General features: G+C 32.5%; 2 protein-coding genes across 3 annotated transcripts in view; both read right to left on the reverse strand.

Annotated features, from left to right (window-relative positions):
* The window catches only part of LOC124360120 (facilitated trehalose transporter Tret1-like), a 38563-nt gene extending 35019 nt beyond the window's left edge, over nt 1-3544 (reverse strand). Inside the window, exon 1 of the mRNA XM_046813454.1 lies at nt 3455-3544. The gene's annotated coding sequence lies outside the window, so the exon portion shown is untranslated. The remainder of the gene's footprint in view (nt 1-3454) is intronic.
* A 10122-nt stretch (nt 3545-13666) lies between these two features.
* LOC124360121 (facilitated trehalose transporter Tret1-like) lies at nt 13667-26580 on the reverse strand. 2 transcript variants are annotated; one of them, XM_046813456.1, is made up of 3 exons: nt 26480-26580; nt 18806-18960; nt 13667-16348 (listed from the first exon to the last, which is right to left on the reverse strand). In XM_046813456.1, exons 2-3 carry the CDS (start codon nt 18858-18860, stop codon nt 15027-15029), a joined length of 1377 nt encoding a protein of 458 aa, XP_046669412.1. In that variant the 5' UTR covers nt 18861-18960; nt 26480-26580; the 3' UTR covers nt 13667-15026. The 2 variants fall into 2 exon arrangements, with proteins under 2 accessions (XP_046669412.1, XP_046669413.1); XM_046813457.1 differs by lacking the exon at nt 26480-26580 and adding an exon at nt 24088-24225.
* Nucleotides 26581-27800: the final 1220 nt, after the last annotated feature.

Raw genomic sequence — 27800 nt, forward strand, 5'->3', positions numbered from 1 at the left:
ATTTTTGTACTAAACTTGCAATTTTCAGTATATTGGTTATTGTTAGAGTCTACTCAATATAACGTGTGTTTACTACGTAATATTTGTTTTAAAAGTTTATTCTGTAATATTTTTATAACCAGCACAATAAGCAACATGTAAAGGAACACTCTTGAAACTGGGTTTAATAATAACTGTATTACCACCTACCAAAAGGGGAGTGGACGGGACTACAATGAGGAAGTATGTAATACCGTGTATTACAACCTACTAGGAGGTGAGTGGACGGGACGACAGTGAGGATGTATGTATTACCGTGTATTACAACCTACTAGGAGGTGAGTGGAGGGGACGACAGTGAGGATGTATGTATTACCGTGTATTACAACCTATTAGGAGGTGAGTGGACGGGACGACAGTGAGGATGTATGTATTACCGTGTATTACAACCTACTAGGAGGTGAGTGGAGGGGACGACAGTGAGGATGTATGTATTACCGTGTATTACAACCTACTAGGAGGTGAGTGGAGGGACGACAGTGAGGATGTATGTATTACCGTGTATTACAACCTATTAGGAGGTGAGTGGACGGGACGACAGTGAGTATGTATGTATTACCGTGTATTACAACCTACTAGGAGGTGAGTGGAGGGGACGACAGTGAGGATGTATGTATTACCGTGTATTACAACCTATTAGGAGGTGAGTGGACGGGACGACAGTGAGTATGTATGTATTACAACCTACTAAGAGGTGAGTGGACGGGACGACAGTGAGGATGTATGTATTACCGTGTATTATAACCTACTAGGAGGTGAGTGGAGGGGACGACAGTGAGGATGTATGTATTACCGTGTATTACAACCTACTAGGAGGTGAGTGAACGGGACTACAGCGAGGAAATATGTAATACCGTGTATTATCACCTACCAAGAGGTGAGTGAACGGGACGGTCAGTTTTTCAATGCGTGCTCGATTTGAACCGCGTCAAATAGCCTCGGGGCCATTCCAACTTCTTCATTGACCTGATTGATCCATTCAATGGGCGCAAGTGCCCAAAAACTATCATGACTTATTCAAGAGATAGTGATAAGAGGAAGTGTGCTAACGTACATTTCTGAATTATATTAGTAGTGTTCGGACGAACGTGTTAAAGTAAGAAAAGTAAGGAATGTCTTATTTTACAAGGCTAAAGTTTTACTAAGAAGCCCTTGCTAACACTTATCCTGGGAAATAGCGACTTAAAAGTAACTTCCGAACCACCACCAATGGCCGGGTAGACGTAACGCTTGTAAGACAAGATCGCTCAACAGTCACTCATCCAAGCAGCACCCACGCTCGACGTTGCTTGATTTGGTTATCTCGTGCCATTGACAAAAGATAATGAATAAACCTTCAAGGAAAACGATGACACTATAGCTACTGCCTGTAATTTATTAACACCTTTAGTGTGGCTCTATACTGTACTGACAATATGATTCTGCACAGGAATGCGTCTGCAGCTGATGAAGTGTTAATCTACAATACAATATCATATAGATATAATACAGTTTTTAAAGCTACAGGAGCGCTAGGTTAACTTAATCACTACTAAGTCACATCTGTAGTCTCTAGACCCGAAAAGTATAGAAGGTGGGTAAAAACTGCGAGCACTGTCTGCGTGACCTACTGTCTGTTATAGCCCTGGTATTGACTGACCTTGATTATCTATCCTAATTAACTACTCAAAGATATCCCTAGTTATCTTATCAAACCGAATAAGTTATATCCTTTTATAGCTTATTGGATCTTTCCTACCGTGACATAACCGTATTAAATTTCATCATCGGGTTTGCACAAGTACATGGATTTATTACATGTAAACAAATGCACACCGGAGTTCGGTGAATTAATTTTGCAATTTCTAATTGAATGTGGTAGTAACTTATACAAATCGATAGAGTTTTGCTACTTCACTAATAATTTTTAAATCCAGTAAATAACATATTTTTTAAATAAAAAAGTAACTACCTTTGGATCAACTTACCTTTGTTTAGACTTTATGACTTCTTAGAGTAAAAAAGTGTTAGCTACTTTTACCTTACTCTTTCTACCCTCACCCGTCGTAACGTTCTAGCTCACAGGCTAGACTCTGAAATACGCCAAACTGAAACATGTTACGTGGCCACCGCATGCGCTTGTCACCTTATCCTCTTAAATCAACATGGCAGTACGTGGTACAGTCTAAACCAAAAGTAATACTGTCAGGGGCAGGGGTAACCTGATTGTCAGTTGTGCTCTGATTTTGGAGCGAACTGTATTCGGTGAAACCGCAAGAGGGGTAAGCTATGTGTGGGAGGTGGGGGTCTGGGTCTCCCTCCCTGTGACTCCCTTCCTCCTAAATGTTTTGATGTGGTAGTAAAATTATTCTATAAAATATAATATGAGACAATTTTAAAGAAATAATATGACACATAAACGTACCAAAAGAATGAAAAATTACAATTATTACGCGCGAACACATCACACTTTAGAACCTCTTATCTAATTTGACTAGTTTTTATTTTGTGTAGAACAGCACAATCCAAACAACGATTAATTAATAGTATACGTTTTCGTTTTAAGTAATAGTTTACTTTATAAAACTCTACTGCATCACAATTTTTAGACGCTAAGTTTTTATGGATATTTGTCTTTCAAATGAATTTCTGTTTTGCCTTATAGCTTGAATGTTAGACCACTTTATTATTAAGTACATGTACGTGTACAATGGCTATAAACATACACTTTGGCAGATTTTCTTGATAGTGTCAACAAGGTAAACTCTACGTCGGCGTTACAATATAATTCACTTGAAGCAGAAGTGCTCATACACGAGCAAAGCTTACAAAAAGCGTGCGAAGCCGCGGGGAACAGCTAGTAGTAAATAAATTCTTAATAATAATTGGTGGAATAGTCCTTATGTGTCAGTGCATTTTCAAATATTATGCGATCAGACAGTTAGACAAAAATGAAATTTCTCAGCTCTTTGAGTGATAATAGGCTTCGCTAACACTCAGCCTGTATAAAAAATTACTTCAAAGCTACTTCAGTACATGGTAAATAATAATATTTAAGCGAGCCGGATAGATCATACAACAATGTGACATATTTTTATAACCAACGTAAAATCATTAAGCTTGAAATATTGCCTTTAACCAATACTTTTATCGACCTTTAGTACTGAGTGTAACAGAGAGTTTACGCATTAAACCTTTCCCTAATTCGGTACTCTAGGAACAAGTAGCAGAGTGGTCTACTTACTTGAGTACGCACTTTCGTAACATATTCGGTACTCTAGGAACAAGTAGCAGAGTGGTCTACTTACTTGAGTACGCACTGTCGTAACATATTCGGTACTCTAGGAACAAGTAGCAGAGTGGTCTACTTACTTGAGTACGCACTGTCGTAACATATTCGGTACTCTAGGAACAAGTAGCAGAGTGGTCTACTTACTTGAGTACGCACTGTCGTAACATATTCTGGGTTCGTCTTAAACTAGCCAAATGAGTAATGTGTCTTCTTTTTCATATATCAACTGATTGTGTTGTCTGAACAGATAAATTCTGAGAAAATGTAATACAGAATTAGAGCTTTCTTTAATTTCCTGTTTCTGTTTCATCATATCTAGTTTACGACATATTAGATAGCAGTTTGTCTAGATCAAATTAATGAACAAAAACGTTGATTCTAAAAAACCTTGAATATCTGAATAAGTAGATGAACAAAATAAGACACGATATATCAATTCACAAAGTAATGCAAAACTCCACAACAATAAGTATAAAAAAATTACGAACAAATTGTTTAAGTGGACAAAATATTGAATTGTGTTTTACTTAACTGACGCGTACAAAGAAAGTCACTATTGTAAGTCAATGCGAATAAATAAAACTGTACAGAGTTTACCTTACAAGACTTGAAAGATTGGTTAGACGTCCGATTTTGGATCAGAGTGGAATCTTGTATTTTTGGATAATATTCCACTGATCTCGCAAATGTAAACATCGCCCTCAGTGCCCCAACTTGCGTACTCCCTCTGGACTTATATGATTCGGAGTTAGTTTGTTTTTCATAAAATATTAATCGCCTTTATTGAAGTCTGAAATTTACTAGCAAATTCTTTTCAATGAAACATACACTATTATAACCATCATAGATGTACCCGTTTTTTAAATATATATATACCGGCTTTCTATTGATTGTTTGCAATAAATTGCACTTCCTTCTAGAAAGATAGAAATCGGAACACCTTTCTAGGAAATAGAAGTGAAATTTTTAGTCACTGTTACAACTTAGCCTATTTTCCAAAATGGGATTTTTGGGAGGGGAGGCGCTTCAAAATTCTTAAATGTAAAGACCCATTAAGTGACACCTCCTTTGTAAGGCCTTGAGAAAAAAAGGAGGACAGTGGAAACTAGAGCTTTGAGCTGTAATCTTTATTCCTTAAAAACTAAACAGAATATATCCATACTTTTAACTCATACGGCCTATTTTCTTGATCGGGATAACAAGGCAATCTCAACTATAGCATTAGAAATATAAATAATTCGAATCAGAAGTGCTAATACACGCGCATAATCTAAAATAACAATGATAACTGTACCTGATAGTTTTAAATCATGCAAACGCAAATAAATGCTTAGCAAATCTTAGGTATTTATTATACTTACTCAATAATTGGACAAACTTTGCACTACTCTACTCCACTCCACTAAAACTACTAAGTAACTACTTTTTGGTTGGTAATACAGTCATCAAAACTAATGTACTACCAAAGTTTGATGACTTAGGTAGTAAGTCATCAAACGTACTACCTAAGTCATCAACTTCTCACAATACCACATAATTATTGTGAGAAGAGTCAATTTTTAATTTCAAGATTGTATATAGATTTGTTCCACCGTTACCATGCGAAAACAATAATCCAATCAGTCATCATCAATCAAACAATCAAATCAATTATATATCCGATCAACGATCAAAACAAATAATAGTGAATTTCTTTAAATATACTTTGGAAATTAATAAGAGACGAGTTGTTTGAAAACTCATCATCACTTTGTAACTAATGTTATTATTTAAATTGCCATAGGGAAATAATTGCAACGTTACTCAGTAACAAAACCATCTGCACATTGAAAGAATAATGTATCAAACTACCTAGTATTTATGTATTATACTTGTAAAGTATAATAGGTTTCTACCCGTCTTCCAGCTTGAAATAGATTATTTCAGTATTTATTTTATAGTTGAGTTGTTTTTGTTACAGTTTTTACAGGGTTAATAAATTATATTGACACAATGAGGACCCGAAGTATGTTCCTCAAGTTACAAGCTAAGCTACTCTAACCAACGAGAATGACACTAGGGTCTTCTTGCTGGAAATTTTGAAAGAATCTTCTTGAAGGGAATCTAGATAATTGGAAGTTCTAGTTATTTATGGAGTTGTCTAGTTGTTAGACATAACAACACTCTTGCAGGCACTGCATTGACAGTTCAGGTAATACAAGGTTGGGCATAAGACTCGTTCATGAATTCGTTGTGAAAAAATAAAATAAAAAATCTCATAGTAAATTTTTTTATATTTACCCTTATGTATTCAAACAAATATTGAACAATTTTAAAAACGGTTAAAACCAGGAAATGTTACCATTTAATACAAACACACTCTCTTTTTATTTATTACCTAACCAAGCATTCTTCTCCTTACTTTGGCCACTCGTCATTGTTATTAGCATTGAGAAATTGAAAAAGGAACTAAAAATGTGTAAAAATGTAGATTTGGCTCGCTAATGACGTAGTCAGTGCAAAGCTAGGCGAAAAGAAGAAGTACAGGGAACGAATTCGGGCAAGCTTTAATAATTAATTTTACACGTCTCTCTCCCCCCCCCTTCACCACTCTCACCCTCCTTTCCATTTCCCTCTCTCGTTCCATGACACTGACGTGGCAATGCAAGTTTTTACTGAGTTTAATTCAACATATATTTCCAAAGAAGAATATTTCGAAAAAAAACACTTAACTTACAAATTGTATATTTTTATAGTTAAATGATTATAAATAGCACTGTAAAATTTTGAATGCGTATCTGATATTGGCTTCCTATAGTAACCACTATATCTAAAAACCACAACTTGCTATTTAAAACGTTTTATTCTGAGAGGATTTTTAACAGGAAGTACTGCACTGTAAAAGAGCAATACGAAATCTGTCGTCCGACTACCCATTGTGCGATAGTTTTTGATAGAATGGTCCTGGAAACGGAATTTGGGGCATGGATTCCTCTTGGCCTAAGGAAGAACCTTATCGATTTTATGGTCCAAAGATCAAAGAGACATACGTTCACCAGTACGTCTATCAATCTTTCTGTTCGAACTGAATACTCGTATGCATTTAATACAAACATCCCATTTATGTGTACCAAACAGAGCTTTAATTAAATATTTCATTGTCTTTCCGGCCTTATGTGTAATAGATATTGATATAAATGTCTTAGAGACTTGTGATATATATATATATATATATATATATATATATATATATATATATATATATATACAGGGTGTTTGAAAAGTTTTATTTATAACACAATAAATAAAACTAAAAAACATCGGTATTTATTGTGTTATAAATTTACGACATAATTTGCTAATTAAAAAAATTCAGTGCAAACACATTGGTTAGTAGAGTGAAACGCCGCCAACCGCATCAGAATACGACGATCCAGTCATAAATGGCAGCGCATAATGTTCGTACTTTACAATGTGTACCTAAAACAACCCGCCATTTCTGATTGGATAAACCTTTTGAGATGCGGTTTACGGCATTCAACTCTACTAAGTGAGCTCTTTCAAATGAGGTATCACTCGACCCATGCTTCAATTTAAGATTTCCATGTTTTCCTCTGTGGGCCGTCCCCCCATGGTTGGTATGTCATGGTAATACCAAGAAAAAATAGTTTACATAGCCATATGACACTGTGCAAAGTTTATAGATGTTATCTCCTATGGTTTTTAAAATACTAAGCCGTACCCATACTTTAAAACACCCTGTATATATATATATATATATATATATATATATATATATATATATATATATATATTACTCTTGGTCAAAGGAAGGACCTTATTGTTGTTTTGAGTTCAAAATGTGAAAGAGCAGTGCGTCTGTTTATCCGTGCAATAACACTGGATGGAAAGATCTTAATAGTCTCAAGGTGGAGATGTAGCGGGCAGTTCCAACTGATTATTCTAATAGCAATTATTGATCTAGTACTGACCTTGATTATTTTATCAAACTAAATAAGGTATATCTTTTAAGATAATATTTTACTTATTCTATTATGACAATAATCTACTAAATTTAATTTAAATACATATAAACAAATTAATTATGAGCCATCTTCGTAATTACTTCTGCAATTTAGCATTTATAGCAAATATGGAAGGTTGGTAAATCACAAGTTTTGTTACTTCAATATCAACAAGGAAACTTAAATTATCAGAAAACAAATGATCATAGATGAAAAATGTTTTAATTTGGTTTGATAAAAAAATAACAGATGTATCTTAGAACCGTGTGATGTCCATCCGTTTGCGCAATAACTCTTGATGGAAAGATCCTGGACACTTCAAACAATACGTATATTCCTCTTGGTCCAAGGATAAACCATGTTGATTTTAGGGGCAAAAGGTCAAAGAACTCTGTCTGTCTGTCTATCTATCTGTCAGACCATGTGTGCGATAAATATTGAGAAAAAGGTCCTAGAAACGGAATTTGGGACATAAATTCCTCTTGGTCCAAAGAAGAAACCTAATCTCTATCAATTTTATTGCATTCCGTCCGTAATTTTTGTCAGTATTTCTGCGATAACTCTTAATAGAAAGGAATAGATACTTGAATCCTGGTACATAGATACCTTTTGGTCCATCCTTTGACTAAATGTATTGATTTTGAACTGAAAAACCAAAATGACTGTACGTCTTTCTATCATCTGTCTTTGGACTATCTCTATCGTTACGTTCATGGATAATTTTAGTAAAATTTGAATTTATAACAATTGATAAAGTTGTATCTAATTTCTGTGAACTTTCAAGGGCATTTACAAGAACATCGTCAACAGAGCATAATGGTAGTGAGATTAAAGTTTTATGGTTAATGAGGCTCTACAACAATTATTGACGTTGTGTTTATTATGAAGAAAATACAAGGTTGCAATTAAAAGTAAAACTTCCATCACGTTTTCATTATCATAGAAACTAATGAAAATGATCGTGGCGTTCCCCAGGGCTCATTACTGGGACAATTACAAATGGAATTTGTTTTAACAATGTCCCAGATAAATTAATCTTTTATTTGTAATTAGTTATATTTGCTAATAACACCATTCTCACTGTAAAAACAAAGTTTAAGATATTTAGCGGATAAGAACCAAGCAATAGAGTTTAATTGGATTTAAGAAAAATACTGTAAAATTATGTATTTTTTATATGATATGAATCAAACCAAATGCATGTTGAAACTACAAGAAGATTTACTAGGCCTTTTTATAACTTTTGAATAACAATGACGAATTGACCAATTTTCTCATCTGGTTGATAATATGAAAGCGTTTCCGTGAAGCCTACGCCATATTTTCCTTTACCTCTTCTTGTGGGCCACTTTACAGTTTTCCAAAACGGTGGGTTCCTGTATCAATGCGATGTAAATATCAATTATCAAAGGCGAAACCACGTTAATCTACTCTATACTATCAAACTCCTAATGTCCTGCAAACATGGAGTCGTGATGGTCATGGTCTTTTTTCTGAAGAATGGGATGGTTCTTATTGCGAAAATCGAGGCTCATAAGATAAAATATGTAACACTCGAGACGTGTTATGCGAATTAAGTTTAATAATAAAAGAAGAAAGCCTTGTAAATTTGTTTCCACCCCTGAAAGTGTCTTTTAACACCATATGAATATTTACCAAAGCTACATATTCTCAAAATGTTATTAATTTTAAATAGTATAACAATTATTAAAAATAAATAAAGAAATATTAATCAATAAATACCAAAATACCAGCAATTAAATCATAAAGTATCATGTACACTGATTAAAAATATTTGCCTACGGATTTTTCTATAAATTTCAACTTCATAATCAATAGGTATTGATAATTTCAATATCTAAAAGATATGAGTATTAAAATACAATTTCGAACCTTACAAATTGATACCTCTTTAACGAAGTATTCTATTTAATTAATGAACATTTAAAGCGTCAGTCATAATACCATTAAATTTCATATTGTAGATTAACCTTACGGGCTTATATGATTTACGTACTCTTTTTAGTTTTAATTTAAAGTTTTTAAAGGTTCGTATTTTTACTTTTAGCTACGTTGAGCATTGTAAATCTATGAGAATCAGTAATAATAAATACTAGCTGTTTCCAGCGGCTTCGCACGCTTTTCGTAAGCACGTGTCTAAGAGCGACTACGTCTAGTGAATTATATTGTCAACACCGATGTAGAGTTTCCCTTGCTGCCACATTCAAGAAAATCTGTTAAAAGTATATGTTTATAGCAATTGTACAAATTCGATTACCTTATGTGCAAACATTCACGGAGTTTACAATGAGGTTGTTTTCATAATAACGTTTAATAGTATTTTCATTGCATTAGATAGTTTATTGATCATTGGTGCAATCTGAATTTAAAATAAATTAGGCAATGACGTCTTCTATGCAACCTGCATTACACTACTGATCAAGCACTTTACAATAAAAATTTTCTAAATTTTAAATGTAAACAAATGTTTCTGCCTCTTTGATGAACTTCAGCTGAAAGTATTAACAGCTGTTAAGTATCAGTTCGCTTTGTATTATGTGTCGTAGCGCAGTCTGTCGGATCCAATATAAAACACTCTAACATCAACAACGATTTATAATTAAAAAATTAATTAAATAAACTATTTAAACAGCCACCTCTCTAAAAGTATGCCTACGTTCCAGGAACGTGTAGAATCACTGTACAAAATTTCACGATGTTTCGTGCATTGGTTCCAGAGTTATAACGGAACATACAAACAAACATTCGCATTTATATATATATATATATATAGATAATAATAAAAATGAACTTGCTTTTAAATATTTAATACAATTAAAATTTCGTTAGAGACTTTAGTTCATAAGAATTGGTTGTAAAATGAATTAAAACAATTCATTCATTCAGGTAAACAGCGACGCTTAGTACTCGAAAACAGCAATAAAATTCAATGTTTATCTATAAATCTAGTTTTGCGACAGATACCATATTTTATACATATGCGTAACAAATTGGTATGCCTGATTTGTTCAAACTAATCTGGCCAGAGGGGGGAGGGAGCGACCTAACGTCTAAAAAATGAATAGCGTTACTGGTATGGGTTTCTTTTTATCAGATTACTTTGTCGTAGTTGGCTTAAATAAGCTCAATACGCCTTATACAAGGTTGAAATTAATCGAGTCTAAATCCAAAATTGCGGTCGAGTCACCGAGTGAAACTTCTTATATGTCGATAAGAATCTTACTACCGGAGAATGTTAATGAAACACGCTATCAACAATTTGACCTACTTAGTATAAATACATAATTATATCAATTATTAGGCATTATTTGAACTACTCTGTTACCTTGAGGTCCTTGTAATCGATTCATGAATATTCATAGGAAGATAATAAACACATGATTTAGAAAAAAAGGGACTTGAATGAAAGTAGATAAATGATTTGAGACATTGATTTTTCTCCACATATGAGACTCGATATTCACATTTTGAATTTGAGATAAAGAAATGCTATTCAACAATTTAGCACTCATTATAAGCATTGCCTAGGGCAATGTTGGAAATCTTCTTCTGTTTGTAACCGGCCCGGGAGGATTTTTCCCCCTAAGAAGGGCATCATCGAGCAACCTTACCTTGTCTATGTCCGAAGTACGTATGTTTTTAACTGAAAAGAACTGGCAATTTTTAGTATTTTATTTTTGAAGTAGCGTGAACATAACTGGAAGCGTAAACACACCGTTGTGTTCACGTTTATCTGAAGGGACCGTATCGACGGTGGCATGACATGGCAGAGGCCTACGGCCGAATATCTTTTTCCGAGGCCCGCCAAAGCTGAGTCCGGCCCTGCTGGTGAAAGACTATATAAATATAGATTTCAAAGTTCAAAATATGGTTAAGGGTTAGGAGAAAATTTAAAATTCTAAACATATTTTCTTTAATAGTTATCTATAACATTCCTATAAATTTTTCTTTCGTTAGTCACAGATTTGACAAAATTATGAATACATATTTCTGTGATTCGTAACCGATTTTTTCATTAGATTTTACATTGATTCCAAGCAGATGAACTCGAATTTTATAATGTATAAAATCACATTTTTATCAAACCTTAAAAGAAACATGATTTTAAAATAAATAATTTTCTCACTAAAATGTAGTTTTCAAAACAATTGAATGATGTGGAGAATTTAAATTTAAAAATTATAAAAATTTAATCGATTTAGATGAAAACAATAAATATAACATTTGAATTATCTGAAAATAACTAAATTTAGAATGAAAATTATTGTAGAATCGAAAGATATTAAAATAAATTTGCCAAATATATTTTTTACACGTTTTATATGAGAAATAAATTAAATTATAAATTATTGGTGCTTCGTAGATTTAAGAATTTAATAAAAAAGGTAACTTAGATTAATTTTTTACCTGAAAGAATATCATTAAAGATAACAAATCTGCATGACTGGTTTTGCAATAGAAAGATTTTCATTGATTTTCCTTAAATTTGTTGTAGAAAAGATTTTCTGTTTATAACTATAGATTATTTATATAACAGTAGACAGACATTTTTGTGAATTTTCAGTATTATTTTTAAAGCATTGGTTTATGGTCCTGTGAAAAGTGTTTTACATTAAATTACTTTCAGGTCCTAAAGTGAGTTTGAACCCTCTTATCCATATCTACTTGTGTTTATAATTTCAATAACGCATAACAAAAAGTAGTTGCTCTGTCGGGATTCGAACTGGAGCAAGGACCATTTTTATTCAATCTTTATTGAAATTAAATCAGTCTACTGCCGTTTATACAAACTTTATGAATAGGTCAACACGTTAGGTTAAAAGCATGAAAGTTTTCGGGATATATAACATTTAATAAATTCTCTTCTCTATATAATCTTCATCAGCCATAGTCAATCCATCATTACAGTCACAGTATATAGCAAGACATAGCATAATCGATAATTAGAAAAAATATGTATGACCGGTAATTTTTTGTAAAATAATGAATGAAACACATATTTTAAGATTGGTACGACTATCTATATGGTCTATTAAATAGATAATTTACTATCTGAGTCCATGGAAAGTTAGTCATAATCCAAACTCGTGAATTCGTAAAATAATCTCATAATTTAATATTTTACTAATTATTTTTATTTATTAATTTATTTATTATTATCAGTTATTATTTATTATCTGACAAATTGCGTTCTTATAAATATTATTTAATAATTTTGAAATTTCAGTGAATGTGTATTTACACTTTTATCGTATTTACACAACTGATAAAGAGTAGGCAAATCACTATTTGCTTTCATTAATTTTATCATTACCGTAATGAACACGTAGTTGCACGTCATCAGCGTAGAGTAAAAAACAAAAATAATGACTTTGTACTCGTAAAGCACCCTGGCTGTACTAGAAATATCTAGCTTGCCATTTAATGAATAAAATCATCATAAACATTATCATTAACATTAATATGTAGCAGGAGGTGCAGAATAAATTATGATTACAAAAATACTATTAACATTAAATAAAGTCCTAACACTGTTAAACATCTTTTATGTCATCAGTTATCTGCAATAAGTCAATCTGCGTAATTTATAGTATTGATAATAATATTTTCTAATAACTATCAATAGATTTAATTATTACTTCTAAAACAAGTTTATTTAACTTACGATACATTTATTAGTGTATTCGTTAACGGTACATAGTATGTTTACATTTAGTAATATTAATATAGTACGAGGCATATAATTGCAAGTCTGGCTTATGTCAGATAAACAGTTGTTTAATACACTTATATTGTTTAATACACTTATATTGTTTAAACTCCACATGAGTATAGAAGACTAGTTTCTAGTCATAACTCTAGTATTACAATGATAAATTGAGATTTCTTTACATTATTAATAAGTAAAGCCAAATGTCCCGGCTTGTAATAATATGGTTCGTATCATAATGACACTCAAATTAACAATCTAGAATCGTTTAATTGGTTTTGAAAAGTAAAATTACCAATCCAAACCAATTAAAAATATAGCGTAAAAATGTAAAAGTTAAAACATAACTATCAACGATTACTCACAAAAACAATTAACTAGATATAGTTGACAAAATCTAAAACTACAGACAACTTAAAAGAGACTATAGCAAAAATAAATTATTTCATACAAGTTATATTATGATCTAACTATAAATCGTTACTAGTATTATATTTCCACAAAACTATTCGCTAAAAATATATTCAAAGTCACAGCAAGATTTAATGAATGTATTAAACCTTTACTTTTTATTGTGACTTAAATATACGAGTATTTTCATTTTTATTATTTGATCGGCCAAAATCAAAATTCAAACTAAAGTAACGTTTCTTCCTATCTTGAAAATTTTTAAAATTATTCCTAGATATTGCATAATATTTACAATTCTAAGTATGTTTTGTTTGAATATAGTGGTCATACAGAGCGCAATATTATAATTATGGATGAGTTTTAGTCGATTAAGACCCACTTGCACTGATTTCCCAACTTATTTGTATTTCCCTGGTATATACTTATTATGTAACAGATTTAATTCCTTATGCTATAAACTATAATTAAATACAATTTAAATATATTGCCACTAATTACGCACTATCTGATCAGATAAGCATTTTATATAATTCCTTATAATAATATCACATTTATTTCTTAACGTTGGCAGTTTTTCTATCGTCATAAATTTAAATTTGGGGTTTTTATAAATATCTATATAGGATGGTGTAACAATATTGAGATATTTTACGGGAGTATTTTGTACCAAAGGATCAATGTAATACTTAAAATTATTACTTACTGACTAAAAATAATTCCTCCTTAAGTTAATTCTAGTGCCATTGAATATTACATGATGCTCATATATACGCACCAAACTTGGCATTTTTATTCCACCTTGAGGCTAGTCCAATTGACCTTGAGAGATTCAATGTGGGCTATTATAATCTCAATATAAACTAAACACAGAAACTTTCAATTTGTATCAGTGACGTTACTACGATTTCGCTTTGGAGACAGTGGGTGGGGGGTGAATATGATTCAAGAATATATCATCCTGTGTGGTACGGAATAAAATTGAGTAGGCTTACACCTAAGTTTGGAATTATTATATAATCCTAATCCAAGGCATAACATTCAACTGTTGCATTTCAGGCAAGTTGGATTGAGGTCATACGATTATTATATTTAGATTTTTAGATCTCTTGGTGCTGAGGAGGGGGTCTCTATTCCCCTCATCCTTCGGTAGTTACACCACTGGGTCATATTCAGATTAGTTGGCTTTTGCTTAGTAACTATACTATTGTATGTCTGATAGTTGGTTTTAAATGTCAAATTTAATTTGTAAAATATCTTTTAATAATTTCGCTTCCTTCCTATTTCGATTTTTCTGATGAGCCAAATTTTATCCTGTTTACGAAAAAAAAGGCTTGTGTATTTATACAATGCATATTGGCTCCATCTTTTTGTACTCTATGATGAAAATTGCACAGCAGTAAGAGATGATCAGACATTTTATCGGTCTTATCAGAAACACTATAATTTTTTATAAATAACCATAATGGATTTTGAATATTGAACGTTACACGCATCACTGATTAATGTAGTGTGTTACCATCAGAAAAATTCTGTAGTATTTAACAGATCTTATATTATTAATTGACAAAAGTTACGACGTGTTTGCACACAGTTCTGTTCTAATTTCATGAAATGATTTCCCTTTTGTTTCTGGTGCCGCGAAATAAAAGTAAATGCCTCCAACAAAAACGATCACTGCATAAATAATAAAATTGGCGTAAAGTCCCAAAAAGTCAGTAGTTGGTTGGTACGCCACAAGAGCAATGAATGACACTCCATTAGCATTAATGGTACTAAGGCTAGAAGCTATGCCTCTGGTATTAGAAGTAAACAGTTCTGATGTGTACGCAGCACAAACTGGAAACATTCCAAAGGAACATAATCCTGAATATAATATAATTAAAGCTACGGCTATCCAACTGTAACCAGACACATCCCAAGAAGTATTGAACAACAAATAATAATAAATTCCTGTAAATAATTGGCAAATAAAAGAGCCAATGCAAGATATCATTAAAAGAGGTCTTCTTCCAAGCGAGTCGGACGTAAATGAACTAATGCAACCTCCAATTAACATAACAGTTCCAAACATTATGGTAGCATTATCAGATGATATTAAACAATTAGGAGTGTGATCAAATATGTTAGTAGCATAAACTAAAAGCGAGCCAGCACCACTTAAAAGTCTGACAGCCGTCAGGGACATTAGTAACATGAGTGCTTTCCTGTCTTCTGGAGTAGCTACAATGTCCCACATACTGAGCGACTTCTTGAGATCCTCACTGCTCAGTTTTATTTTTTCTAGTTCCTCTTTCAGTCCTTCAGGAGTAGAGTCCCTAAACCATTGCAACGATTCCAGTGCCTTTTCTTCGTTGCCCTTCATCATGTAATAATAGGGGCTATCGAGTTGCCAAAAAAATAAAACTAGAAAAGGCACGTTTAAGGCAAGTGTAAAGTACGTGAAGGGGATAAAACTAAGGTAAGGACCAACCGCATATTCCACAAGATATCCGAGCCACCAACAGTTGAAGAATATACTTGTTATGTTTCCCCTGAAAGAGTCACTCGCAATTTCGCCCAAGTAGACTGGTGCTGCTGTGAACGCCAGACTGACAGCGATGCCTTGAATGATCCGAGCGACCATGAGCATTGCCATCGATGGCCAGAGGACGATCATGAGCCAGCTGATGATGAAGAGAGGCCCAGAGGCCAAAAGGACGGGTTTGCGGCCTATGTAGTTGGACAAGAATCCAATAGGCAGTGGAACTATTAGACCTGGAAGTTCAGAAATAGAGATCGCCAGAGACGCTTCCTCCTCAGTCATAGGAATCACACTGTCAGGTCCCAGTATGTTGTCTAGGATAGGTGTGACCCATCCGTAACAAGCGGCGGAGTTCACGACGCTGAGGCATGCTGAAATAGAATAAGCCGTGTTAATCACTGGATATAAATAAAAAAAATAGATAAAGTGGTAATTTACCGTACATTACGTAAATATTATATACTATGAGCATAAAACTAATAGTTTCAGGCAATTTCAGAAATAAAACAATTAACGGTAATATTATTTGATAATATAATAATATTCTTTAGTGGGTGAAACAATTACAATATTGCATAGCATGCGTCAACGTAACTATATAAAGTACATAACTACATCAGATAAATGATGCTCGTCAATGTAAATATATACAATGCAATACAATTATTGTATGTATCAGAACTATAGGTGTTGTAATTTTTGTTTATTTCAAAAATGTTCATCCCAGCGGCCCATGATGAACTCATCAGTCGAGTAAAATGCCTTTGCCACAAGAAAATGTTTTAGTCAAGTTTTGATTTTTTTTGTTTCATTCAGTTGTTTGATGCCCTCAGGGCATTGATGAATAAGTAATTAATGCATCTAGTAGCTTGTTTCATTGGTTGGCATCCATCAATAATATGAGGACCTGTTTCAATTCCTGATTTGGGCACTACATTTTTATGCGCTAAAAATTAATAATTTTTAACAATGTAAATATTAATAAAGCGATAATTTGTAAATAGTTATATGATTGTTAGAGTGATCATTTAATGCTTTGTAAAAAATTGCAACGTACAGTGCAGAACGCCAGAGCGATTGAAATAAATATTTTGTGTACGTTACGATTCATTGATTAGTGGTACAACTCCATATACTCCGGTATTACAGAATTTCTAGTCATTAACCGTAAATTGCTTTATTTTTTACGTATATCAAAGATAAGTTTGATTTATCTTCGTTGTGACCAATCCCCTAAATATAAAAACACAAATTAAAATTTATTACTTACATTCTCCAATTTTATGTGGGTATTGAATAATAAAGAAAATGAATACATTAATTTGCTGTTTGAATTGGTATTGGCAAAATCAATAATACTGTATAATTGAATTAGTTCATTGAAAATATCTCTCATACGAAATTCTGGCCATACTTCGAAGGGGTAATGTTATATACTAAACTTTATATAAAGCTATAAATCAAGTTACCTAGTTAAGAAATATTTGTGGAAAAGTTTAATTTGAAAATTTAAGATATTGACTAAGATTAAATGCTACTTTAATGCTAAGAAAAATAAACCATAATGTAGCGTCTGGAATCTGACTAAAACTTGATTCCTGATTCTAGTCATGAAGACATCCAAAAACAATCGGTTACGAAGAAGCTCAAAACGAAGTCTTTGCATACTTTTGACGTCACAGACACCTAAACTACCAAATTAAGTGTAATCGAGATGAAGAGGTATTCTCATTGTCTCATCAGGTGCACAATTTAGTGTAATATGATGTTTTAGACACGATCTCTGAACACGGCAGAGCAATTGAGTCTTCTATATATCCCGTAGCTATGGTGGGAAGGGTTGATTCAATGTGAATGTTGAGTTTAGCTCCATTTCACCTTCCTGCAGTTAAACTGACATTGAATTATTCCTTCTCACCATAGCTACGTTATGTTTAAAAGGAAATCAGCTGTGGGTATTTATGAAATTTATGGTATAACATTATTGTATTAATATATACAGGGTGTAATAAAGTCCGGTACTCGCTTGGTAACTTCCGAACGATTAAAGCAATAAAACTTGGTACATCATCACTGTACCTATAAATCTACTTTATGAAGTAACTACTATTTTTTGTAATGTCAAGGGAATGGCCCCCAAGGGGTCAGAAGAAAATCTAAAATAGAGCATAGGTCGAGTAGAACATAAAATTAAAGGTCTTTATTAATAGAGTACAATGCCGCAAATCCGACCTCAAAGGGTTCACAACATCCCCTTTATAATGGAGCTAAGCTTATAATAACTTTCATTTTAGACTATTCTCCATTACATTTATATTACCTTAAAAACTATTTATTAAGTCCAGTATTCATTTACTAAGTTTAACTTTCACAACTTGAGCCAAAGCAAGAATATTAAACCATCTAAAACAGTACCTAAATTGTAAATGTTTCAAACTTTAAATCAGTATAACTTTTAAAGAGTGAATCCTTTGAGATCGGAATTGTGGCGTTGTACTTTGCTGATAAGCACCTTTAATTTGATGTACTACTCGACCTGTGCTCTGATTTAAGATTTCCTTCTGACTCCTTGCGGCCATTCTTATGACATGTCAAAAATATGGTAGTTACTTCAAAAAGTACATTTATAGGTGCAGTAAATTGCTTTACCTGTAATCGTTCGAGAATTATGGAGCCCGTGCGGGACATTTTTTACACCCTGTATATTAGACAAACAGATGCTACGTTTATTAATTAATTTTAAAATAAAAAAACTTCTTTGAGATAAATTGAACTATAAAAGAATTCGTTGTAGTTTGTACAATGATTGGAATCTTTGGTTTACCCACCTGATGCGCCAGCGATATATTGGTTGACCAATCCTCTGGATAGACACTTTACCATCCTTGTTACCAGCTTAGTATTACCATCACTATGTCAGTCTGCATAACATAGTACTGCATACAATTTTGCTGATTAATTTGTACTGTCTTCAATGTATTACCTGCAAACACAGACGAAAGGATTCATTTTAAAAACTGCCACAGTGTACTTAAACCTTTATAGTAACTACTAGTACATAATATTAACATCTAGTCTTGCGAGTAGAGGTATTGAAGAGTTGTACATATTATGGAAGTGTTATTCTGCAAACTTAATTTCAAATATGCAAACCAGCTTAGATGATTTTACCGTAAAAATTCAAAGACTTGAAGTTAGTGAGGTAGACAGAATTGCGCTTGTACGAAGTTTGTTGAATAATAGTATGGAGGAAGAGATTGCAAATATAAATCTTCAGCAGATTAAATGAATTAGTTTGTGGAGTCAGTTGGTCAAATGGTTCCTCCTGAAAGTGTCATGCGAGGTTGCGAATCCAAACCCAGTAGAACAGTAACTAAAACTTGTTCAGGGTTGCAGATGGAATGAAAGTTAGTAGTTGAAGTTTTAAGCTATTTGGAAGTCATGATAAAAATGATAGACGAGACCGAATGAGCTTTGGTGAAATTATAAATATTAGCCTTGGATATATTAACAGAATCTATACCATAAGTTGCTGGAATTTAAGGCGAGTTTTAATAATTTTAGTGAGTTGCAAAGGCAATTCTGGACTATTTTATACCTATTAGACTCCAAGAGAGTTGAACCAGGAATAACCAGCCGTGGTCGAATGGTAAGAGTTTAAATTGTTACATTCATAGCATAAGGCAAAATGCTAGGCTGCTACTATGCCCAGGAGGGGCTAACGGTAATTACTGGGAATTTCTCTATGAGTGTTAGCTAGACTTGTATTCTGTGCCAACCCACGCTGATCTGTAGAATACGTGTATTCACGAAAAGAATGTAAGTTATGAGGAGAATAGGTTCTACGCTGAGTGTCAGCTGTAGAGATCCAGTTTCCAAAATACAAACAAAGCAAACAACCTCATGGCACGGGTGAACATAACCTCAAAAACAAGTTGACGTCATAACCTCACAACACGTCACCAAATCGGATCTGACGTGTTTATTTGTAATAAAACAGGACATGTAGCGAAGGTTTGTTACCAACAGGGAAGAGTGTCAAGCAGTTAACCGCCACGATTGAAATACCGAGAACTTCCGAACCATCACTGGAAACGGACGTTATCTGTGCCGGCTGCGAGAAATATAAACACGGATATAACTAAGAAGGTAAGATTTTCAGTCCTTGCAGCCACATTTAATGCCCATCACTCGGTATTATTGTGCACAGAAAGCTCAATGTCGTTAATATGCAAAGATATGTACAAGGTAATGATAACATGACGTTTATACATTGTTGCTATTAACATTATATGTACTACGGCAAGTGATTGTGAAATTATTATCTTGGTAAAATGTTTACATAAGATAAATATAGCGGAATTGTTGTAGAAGGTAACGTTTACAGCCGTGTGAAGCTGGCAGTAGCTATTTCAAATATTACATTGAAACACATTGCAATAGTTTATTTAACTATTTTTAGCATTTTTATGGTACTAATGTATGAAATATTTAAAAATTCAAAGTGGCTGCCGCTTAACATTAACCAAAATACGCAAAAAACTAGTGGAATCTTTTGTTTAGCGATTGATTAGGTTTTAGGTTTGTTAAAAATGTGCGAAATATTCCTAATATAAAGTGGGAACTGTCAGATCACTAACAAACCCAGACAAATAAGCTTCTACACGTAAAATGACAGTAAATAAATTTAGGAAGACTTGGAGGTTCAACCGTTTACTTTAATCACTGACGCCGGCGTACTGGCATGGTTACTGAGTACTTGTCCTAAGTTGGTAAAGCTAGGAAGCTGGGAAGCTACTATTTCAAGATTACCATTTACGATTAAATATTTGAGATCCAAAGACTATTTATCCCAAAGTGTTTGAAAATAAGGACAGAAACGAAGATAAGTGGTGTCTGAAGGAGTTTCAATACGACAGAAATCATTGTTAGAGTAGAAATTTGTGAGGCGTGTGCCTCTGCGAAAACAAGACTCACATATCAGGGTTAGCTAGTATCTGAAGTGTCACATAAGCTTATGGACAAATTTTACGTTGACTTTTTTGAGTTATCGACAGGATCGTCCAAAAGGAAAAAAATGTATTAATAATTTTGCATGACCATAGTAAGTAAGTTTTCTTGTATCCGTTAAGGGATGCGAAGATTAAGTCAATTATTACAATGTTGGATAAGATTGTGTTTCAGAACAATTCATATTGTAAAACATTGGTAAATGACAAAGCGCAGTGTTTTTGTAGTGTCGAACTTTCTGTTTGGCAAGGGCATTACACATAAATTTATCACCATTTTTTGTCTAAAATAAGTGAAAGACAATTTCAAGTTTCAAAACAAATGTTAAAATACTAAACTATACTACTAATAACTACTATACTGCAAATGATCAAACAAAGTGGATTCAGTATTTAACTGAGTTACAATTGACAATAAATTCTACGACCTCTGAAGTTAAGCAGTGTACAGCACACATATTTATGTTCGGAAATTTGTTAAACTTTGGGATCAAAACTTATGGGAAGTAAACGATTTGGTACAGAGTGACGTGTTCAAATCAAATGGTAGCGAACGTTTTCAAAAGCCCGTTGTTCAGTTAAAGACATATAACCAAGAAAATAATAATACATGTGTTTACAAGGAGGATTAAAGTAAACACCTTTTCTGTATCGGGAGTGTAAACAGCATAATGAAAAACTCTTCAAGTAAATCGGTTGATAAGTTTCAAGCAAAAAATGTGTAATATGTTCTGTGGTCCTAACAAAAATATTTACAAACTAACGGTAGCGAGATATATAATTTAAGATTTGAATGAAATGAGTGTCATCAAGAAAGCCCATTTGTCACAATTTAAACAGAAAAAGTAAAAAGGGACTTCATGAACAATATTTGGTATGAATTCCATAATATATAATACAATTATGATATTTCGTATGTATTTGTTTTGCAGGTAAGGATTAATTATATTGTCTGACGATATGCAAGAGATATACAAACAAATATATTACATTAAATAATAAGGTCAAAATATAATAATTCTTATGTCTCGTGCAACTAAATACCAGGCGAAGAAGATAAATGTATTTTTTGTTTATTGCCAATAAATAAAAATTATACAAGTCTAAATATTCTCACTCCCCACCTGCTAAACTTGTGCCCTTATAAAATACACCCTGACAACAATACACACCGGCTGCAATTGTTAAATAGAGAGAGTGTCAGAAAGAGACAGAAAGATAAGTAGCCTAGCTGTCCAGTGATGACTGACAGCAGACAGCTCAGCCCGTCTTCTAGTAACAACAGGGAGGAGGGAAGGTAACACCACCTACGCTTCCGTGCAGCACCTGCAGCTACGATCTGGATGTGCGTTGGAGCCTGCTTACGAACTGCATGGAATCATTCAGAGACTTTTCATAGCAAATAAGGAATATATTTGTAAAGTGTGAAAGTGTAAGATAATATTTTGGATTTTATATACGTTTGTGTGTTTACATGTTTTAGGATGTCATACTTATTCCCGCTTTGTGTGGTGAGAATTATGAACCGTGGAGTTAAATTTTTAGTGAAATTTGGTCCATGAATAGGTCTCTTTTTTGGTATCAGGCTCATTGTATGATAGAACCGTGAAATATCTAATTATTTATTAAAAGTGAGCACCTCGTTGGACTGTACTTTTAATAGTCATCATGCCGCCTGATTCCATTACATCATAGTATTTTAATGTCTGCAGTGTATAGTAAAAAAATAAGTCTTCCTGGTAATGAGAGAGTCTGGAACATTTAAGATATTAAAGTAAGAAGTTAATGTTAGTAAATGTGTAACGTAACTGTTTGGTATCAGGGGACCTTTAGATTAGTTTTTAACGTTTTTGAGGCTTTTAAATTTTTGGAACTTTACTATTCGGATATCTTAAACTTTTCAAATTTTGACTTTTTCAGTATATTGTATAGGTTTTGATATATTGTAATATTTGTTGCAATTTTATCAACTTTTAATTTTAATTTTCAAGCAATTTAAATCTTAATATTCAATATTTTAAAAGTAAATTTAAATAGTAATTACAGTTTTTATTAAGATTTGTAAGAAAGATTGAGGAAGTATCTTTGGAAGAACATTTAGATAGATTGTGTACTACAAGAAGAATTGTAATTTTTGAGTATGATTATACTCTTTATATAGTTTTTAACGGGTGAATGAATGAATTTTATACTCAAAACAAGAATAATTGTAATAATCCGTATATTTAGTTTTCTAACAAGTATGCCAATATTGAAATAAATATGTAAATAAAATTACTGTGTATTAAGATTATAGCACAGCAGTAAGCTGTTTATTAAAGAATTGGTGAGATCTTTTAAAGTTTCTGAACATATTGAACACAAGTAAAAACAATAATAACGTTATATATAGTGAATATTATTTATACATATAAGACCATATAAATATAAAATATCTCAATAGTGGCATGATAAACGTGTATTGGACAGGCTCAGATCTTGATTTTACATTTTGTATATCTGTATCATCCTCTCCCTCTATGGTACTTTATATAAAATTAGTGTACATATTCCATTGTGCATATGATCCACGCTACGTGTAATAATGGATATTTTTGTCTTTAAAAAACGATAGTATAGTTTTTACGGCAAATTGTTAACGAGCAATTTACTAAAGGAAGCCGCACTGAACTATTACACTTGTTTGTCCACTGATTTTTAAGAGTAATCAAATTGTTAAATTAAATTTCAAGACTAAAATTTGTTATTTTTTACTACATATGTAAATGTCAATTAAGTAAAAGAAGACCATAGTTTTAGGCGTAAATCAAATATGTACCCAATACAAAAATATTTCTTGCCAAACTGTTTAATTTTTTCACTTAGATATCTGTCTCTTCATAAAACAAGTTTTGAGCCATCCACAAAAATCTGCAACAAAAAATTCTATGCTCTAAAATACGAGCTTAAACGTTTTGTCGGGAAACATAGGGAGGTATAACAAAACTATTTTTTTTATGTAAGATTGTTAAGCGTTAATAACACTTTAGTTCTGTGAAGCAATAAAACCCAATAAATAATTTAATTATAGCTTCGTACACTAATAACATAATTTTAATTACCTGGAGAAACATGATCCATTGTGCTTTCTCGTTTAAATCAAACTGCTGTGAAAATATTTGCTTTGATACATGTAGGTATTGAAAATGTTTGCCAAGTGAAAACATCGACTAGACTATCAGTAGAATGCCCGGTAGTGGGGATACCTATGAACAATGTCAGTACAATGAAAGTAGAGCAGCACAGATACTATCTGTGTATTAAAACCCACAATTAAATTATAACTTGTGTAACATTCACAAAATTTTCTTTATTCCAGCTAAAATTACCAAATACATCGTGCGCCAGAGGGACATTGAGAGCCACACGAATACGTGAAGTTCACGCTGAATTGACGCCAATTTCCATTCCAAGTTTTTGTGTATCTATAGATTTCCGAATGGCTTGCTTGGTCTTTTTCTGGAGAAACTGGACATAGTACTTTTTATATTAGCCAAAGAGAAGAATCAAATTGTAATTGCGGGGGACTTAAATGTCAATATCCTACAATATAATAACCAATCCGTTGCGTCACTTTAATGTCTAACTTTAATTTAACGGAATAAGAAGAAAATATGCAACTGGAAGATTTTGTATTGATATCAATTTTCTATCATTTCTGAATCAAACTACTACTTCGAAATTCTCCCAACCTGCCTTTCTGATCATGAAGAAGTGTGCTTTCTTCACTGTCACAGTCTATTCAGTTAATATAGCAACAATATAAACAGTTTATAACAACACATAGCGAACGAAATAGAGATAAATTTGGAGCTCTTTTAGAGAAGGAGAACTGGAGTTCCGCATATATGAAGTCTGTAGAGTATAAGTTTTTATATTTCTCTGACATTATCATTAGCATCTACAACAATTATTTTCATCTCACATAGAAACGTAACAAAATAGAATTTAATTGTCCAAGATAGATAAATAGAGAGATAAAAGAGAATATTAAGAGGTTTCAAGATATTTCAAGGATTATCAGACGCACATAATTAAATTTAAATATAAATGAATAAATAATATGGGTAGTTAATATTGAATACTTATTAGATAAGCTTCCGTCCAAATTGTTAAAAACAGCCAAATCCAAAGATAACCATTTTCAACGTTAAAACCTCAGGATGGTTACCTTCTGGCTGGTTTATACCTTCCAATAAAACCAACACTGGCAAAAGTCGATGCGTCAGTAAAATTTGGGCAATTTCATGGATGCCCAGGAGCAGCATGTCATTAACTGCTACTGTCGATAAATACGTGTTTATATATTTATTACTCGAACCTGCTACACGTAACGTGGCGTACTCCTACCTTTTAATGTTAAGTAAATATTTTTACATACTGTAAAAATTTTATTTTGCCCTTGCACTTTACTGAAATAAGTGAAGATATTTTGAAATTGTATCTAAATAATGAGTTAACCTTCTTTAAGCTTGATGTCTAAAATACGCATGTGTGGTAAATAAAACATTATTTTCTTAACTTCACTAATACTAAGTGTCAGTCAGGCTACTACAAATATAAGCTTTCACTAAAAAGGAAAGACGGGCATGTGGTATACGGATCAAAGAATACGTGTACAATAAGTACAATAACAATGTCGATGTAAAATACACAGTATTACAGACAGATTAATCGTGGACATTAACTAATTCATAATAAAATAACACTTTGTGTTGATAATGTATTCTAAATATTTTAGATAATTTATTACTATTACTTAAAAAAACGCTGAAACAGAAATTTGCATTTAAATAAATTTGACTAAACCTATGCGTTTTCTCTAGTCATCAAATTAAAACTATTTTGTCACAGTTGAAAGAGCAATACAATCTTATCAGTTACAGGAAGTGAAGTTTTTGCCTGTATTTTGGATGTGTGTGATATTTTTGTGCAGGACAATTGTTTACTATGTAACTCAGAAAGTTAATAATACAAATTAATTGTACAATATAACTGCTATGTATGAGTGAGTAAATGTTTAAATACATTCAAAAATCTAATTGAATAAGACGTTAAACCCAAAATCATGATTATCACAATACAATATTTTGACACCGAATTTTATTGAAACATGGTGATCATATGCTGATGACCAAACTATAGAAATCTACGTATTTGTCCAAAATATAATTTGCATATATAATAATGCATGTACTAATGCATGCACACATATAATAATGCATGATATACATAATGAAATTATTTTACAGGAAAGAAAATAATCTTACAAAACTTTAACAGATTTTAAAAATATTTATGATTCAGAAATTTGTACCCAACTATATGAAAAGTTTAACTTTTTTGTATAATTTTTACAAAAAATTTAGAATTGAATGTTAACAGAGCGTTTATGCAATCAAACCGTTGTCTAATATGGTATTATAAGTAACAGGTGGGAGAATGACTACTTACTTGAGTAGAACGGACCATTGTAGTGTCCTCAGCATCCGACTTGTAAGTAATGACGCAATTAAAACAGACAAACAAGTAATATGGGTGCGTGATGTTATTCAAATCTCGACTGATTGTGTTGACTAGACAGATAAATTCTAACCAAATCTATTCTAGAAATAGCTTTCCTTAATTTTCTGTTCCACTTTCATCATTAGTTTGAGAGATGGCCGATTATAAAGTTTGGCAGAGAGTAAATCCATCGCGTAGCTTAAATAAAAGAAACAAAGGTCCTGGTTTCAAGTATCAATTCACATTATGATTAAATTGTTCTGAAATATTAAAATTAAACTATGCTGTTGAATGTTTATTATTACTACCTCCATATTACACAAACTAAGGTACTTCTTAATTTTCGCACAAGTAAAACTCATACAAAACATTAACTAATTTAATAGACCAACACAGCGCAGTATCAAAGGACGTGACAGGGCGTAACGAAAGGGCAAACCGAATAGACGGACCTTTTGACCCCAAAGACAGAAACGTTTTCTAAATCGAATAATGAGGAAAATATGTACAAAATTTCAAGTATCTATGACCTTTCTCTCAAGAATTGCACTGACGCGATGGCAAACGTACAGCTAGACTGACGAACTAACTTTTGACATTTAAATCCCAAAATAAATATATGTCTTCTTTAGATCAAGAGAAAAATACCAAGAGATTGGAACATACAGGCAGACTAAAAAAAAGGATTTGCTGTTTTAATAAATAAAAAGTAAGGATTTGTGGCGTCTGAATTTTCTGAATACACTACACATGAACGGTACACACTGAAGAAAGCATTTATGACAATAAAAATAAGATAAATTTTGATAAAAAAAACCGTTACAAAAAATATAGAAATTTAGATATAGTTGCTATTTTTTACCATCAGTATCAGTTGTTCTAATTGCGGGCTTCACATGGACGTCGATACCAATGCAATGGAGAGCAGACTTGTCTGTTTTCCTTAATAATTTTACTGCCCATTTGGAACTAGCGTCCTTGCATTATAATACTCCAACCGTTTAAAATCTACACGCCAGTAACAATAGACTTTACCGTGTTTCGTCAACTGTCTTCAATTTTTTTAGTTGTAAAAAGTTTGTACTGAAATAACCCTTTATGTAGTTACAGTCATCAGTCTTCTTTGTAAGATTGGGTCATCCACACTAAATTCAGACACGTAAATCAAATCGTTCGGTCCTTTAACTTGGACAGATATTGATCCTGTGTCTTAATCAACTCGCGTTTACGTTTAAAAAACAATAATACTTTGGGACATATTTTACAAAAT

Source organism: Homalodisca vitripennis, chromosome 4 (genome assembly GCF_021130785.1).
Source record: "Homalodisca vitripennis isolate AUS2020 chromosome 4, UT_GWSS_2.1, whole genome shotgun sequence".
NCBI classification, from domain to species: Eukaryota; Metazoa; Arthropoda; class Insecta; order Hemiptera; family Cicadellidae; genus Homalodisca; species Homalodisca vitripennis.

What these genes read in the sequence shown, in the direction of transcription:
- LOC124360121 (XM_046813456.1), bottom strand. Translation starts at nt 18,860, where the DNA reads ATGGTAAAGTGTCTATCCAGAGGATTGGTCAACCAATATATCGCTGGC. An exon ending in ATATATCGCTGGCGCATCAG is followed by an intron (nt 16,349 to 18,805) that starts GTGGGTAAACCA and finishes ATTCTATTTCAG; the next exon opens with CATGCCTCAGCGTCGTGAAC.